The 1905-nt window shown below is 26.7% G+C and overlaps 1 protein-coding gene across 2 annotated transcripts in view; it reads right to left on the minus strand.

The window, feature by feature from the left end:
• Nucleotides 1-1905, minus strand: part of LOC107645208 (chlorophyllase-1) — a 4688-nt gene that overhangs the window by 811 nt on the left and 1972 nt on the right. The window contains exon 1 of one of the 2 annotated variants that reach the window (XM_021103679.1): nt 1488-1718. The exons of the other annotated variant lie outside the window; for it this stretch is intronic. Within the exon in view, the coding sequence (XP_020959338.1) occupies nt 1488-1578 (91 nt within the window). The 5' untranslated portion in view covers nt 1579-1718. Of the gene's footprint in view, nt 1-1487; nt 1719-1905 lie in introns of those variants that run through there. 2 annotated transcript variants of the gene reach the window in all.

Here is a 1905-nt window from a genome sequence, read left to right on the forward strand (position 1 = left end):
ATGATATTACTTTTCAACGAAATATAATGTGCTTACTTATAATCAATAAAATTTCAGAATTTTCTATGAATTAGACCATCTTTGGATGAGCTTTTAAAAAAAAATATCTTTTTTTGAGTTATCTTTTTTTAAAAGATCTTATGAAAAAGTAAAAGTAATTTTATGTTTGGGTTTTTCATCTAAAAAGATCTTTTTATCTATCAATTATGTTTGGGTATAACAATATAAAAGTACATTTTTGTTTATTTATTACATGAAAAACATCTTTTTTTAAGGAAAAAATATCTTTTAAAAAAAATGTAAATTACAAATTTTCAAAAAAAATATTTTTTTTTATTTTTCTAGTGCTTTTACTTTTACTACTAAAAATTTGCCAAACACATTAAAAAATAAAAAAATATCTTTTTTCATTGAAAAAAAAATCTTTTTTTTTTATCAAAATAATAACGCGCAAACAAGCACTTAATAGAGCATGAAGTTTTCTTATATACAAAATCTTATTTCTTATTGTGGTCAGTGTATAAAATAAATGTTTAAAGTTTCAAATTTAAGAAATTACTACTAAAAAATGAATGAATGGTGAAATTTATAATGATTTTTTTTTTCCGATTAGAACCGACTCCATGTTGCAATCAAGTTAAGTACAGTGGAAGAAAAATTATTTTGATGAGAAGGAAATTTCACATAAGACTTACCATGCTCTTTAGTCTTTATTTTGTTTTCTTCTTGTTTTGCAGTTTAGTAATTAAGAGGAAACTCACACCGGAAGGAATCTGATTAATTTTCATAATTAAGATATTTTTCCCCTTAATATAACTTTCATCAAATTAGTAATTTCTCTTAACTTTCACTTTATCATTTGTTTATAAAGCACAACAGAAATGCTTCGTATACAAGTATACAACTACTTAAGCATTGTATTTTTATTTTAAAAAAGAAAAATTAAGCTTGATAAGAGGTTCTTTTAGAAGCAATGTTTTTGTGATGATATGCAATTAAGTATTGATAAAAATTTACATGTAATTGTCTTTATATGAAGTTGATAATAAAAAATTATTAGCTTCTAATTTAGTTAAACATGTTAAATCATCTCATCATTCTTAACTATTAACTTCACCCGAAAATAAATGCACACGAATCTACACTTTAAGTATTTGATGAAAAAAACTAAACAACAGTTGTCTCTGAAATATTTTTTTGTGACAAAATAATGACGTAATTAGACGGAAATTACGCTGAAAGCCACACTATACTGATAAATTTTAGTGTCCAAATAGAATATAAACGACGTACTTTAGGATATTTTAAAGGGTTTTAACTACGTCATTATTTTGTCACCAAAAAATATATTAAGAACGACTGTTATTAAGTTATGACACAATTTTAAGTTCAAGAATGACATTAAATTCAAAGACAAATTCAAGAACCGTTTTCAGTATTAACTCTACATAAACCGTACATTTTAGCGAGAGAGAGAGATTTATATACGAACCAGCTGAGGAGCAACAAGTATGAAACCATGTGAAGCAATGTGACCAAGGAGCTTAGAGTAGCAGGTGTTTTGAAGGCAGAAGCCATGGCAGAACAATATCACAGGGTATGTTCCTGGTACGGTTGGAGATAAAACTAGCAAAGGTTTTGGGGATGAATCAACATTCACATTCTTCCAATGGATTTCTCCTTCTTCAAAAACATTTGTGGCCATCACACCAAGAACAACAAGGATAAGATTATTAGGAGGGACAAACTCATATATATTGCTGTTACTTTGGAACAACGCATGGTGTAATCAACTTGCATTCATCGTCAAATATGTGGCTGCAATAATCTTGTCTAATATGATTTACCTAAGATATTTTAGGGAGAAGGATATAATTTTTTTATTGGGATAATAGTTGAATTAAT

The sequence above is a fragment of the Arachis ipaensis genome, chromosome B06 (assembly GCF_000816755.2).
Source record: "Arachis ipaensis cultivar K30076 chromosome B06, Araip1.1, whole genome shotgun sequence".
Classification (NCBI taxonomy): Eukaryota; Viridiplantae; Streptophyta; class Magnoliopsida; order Fabales; family Fabaceae; genus Arachis; species Arachis ipaensis.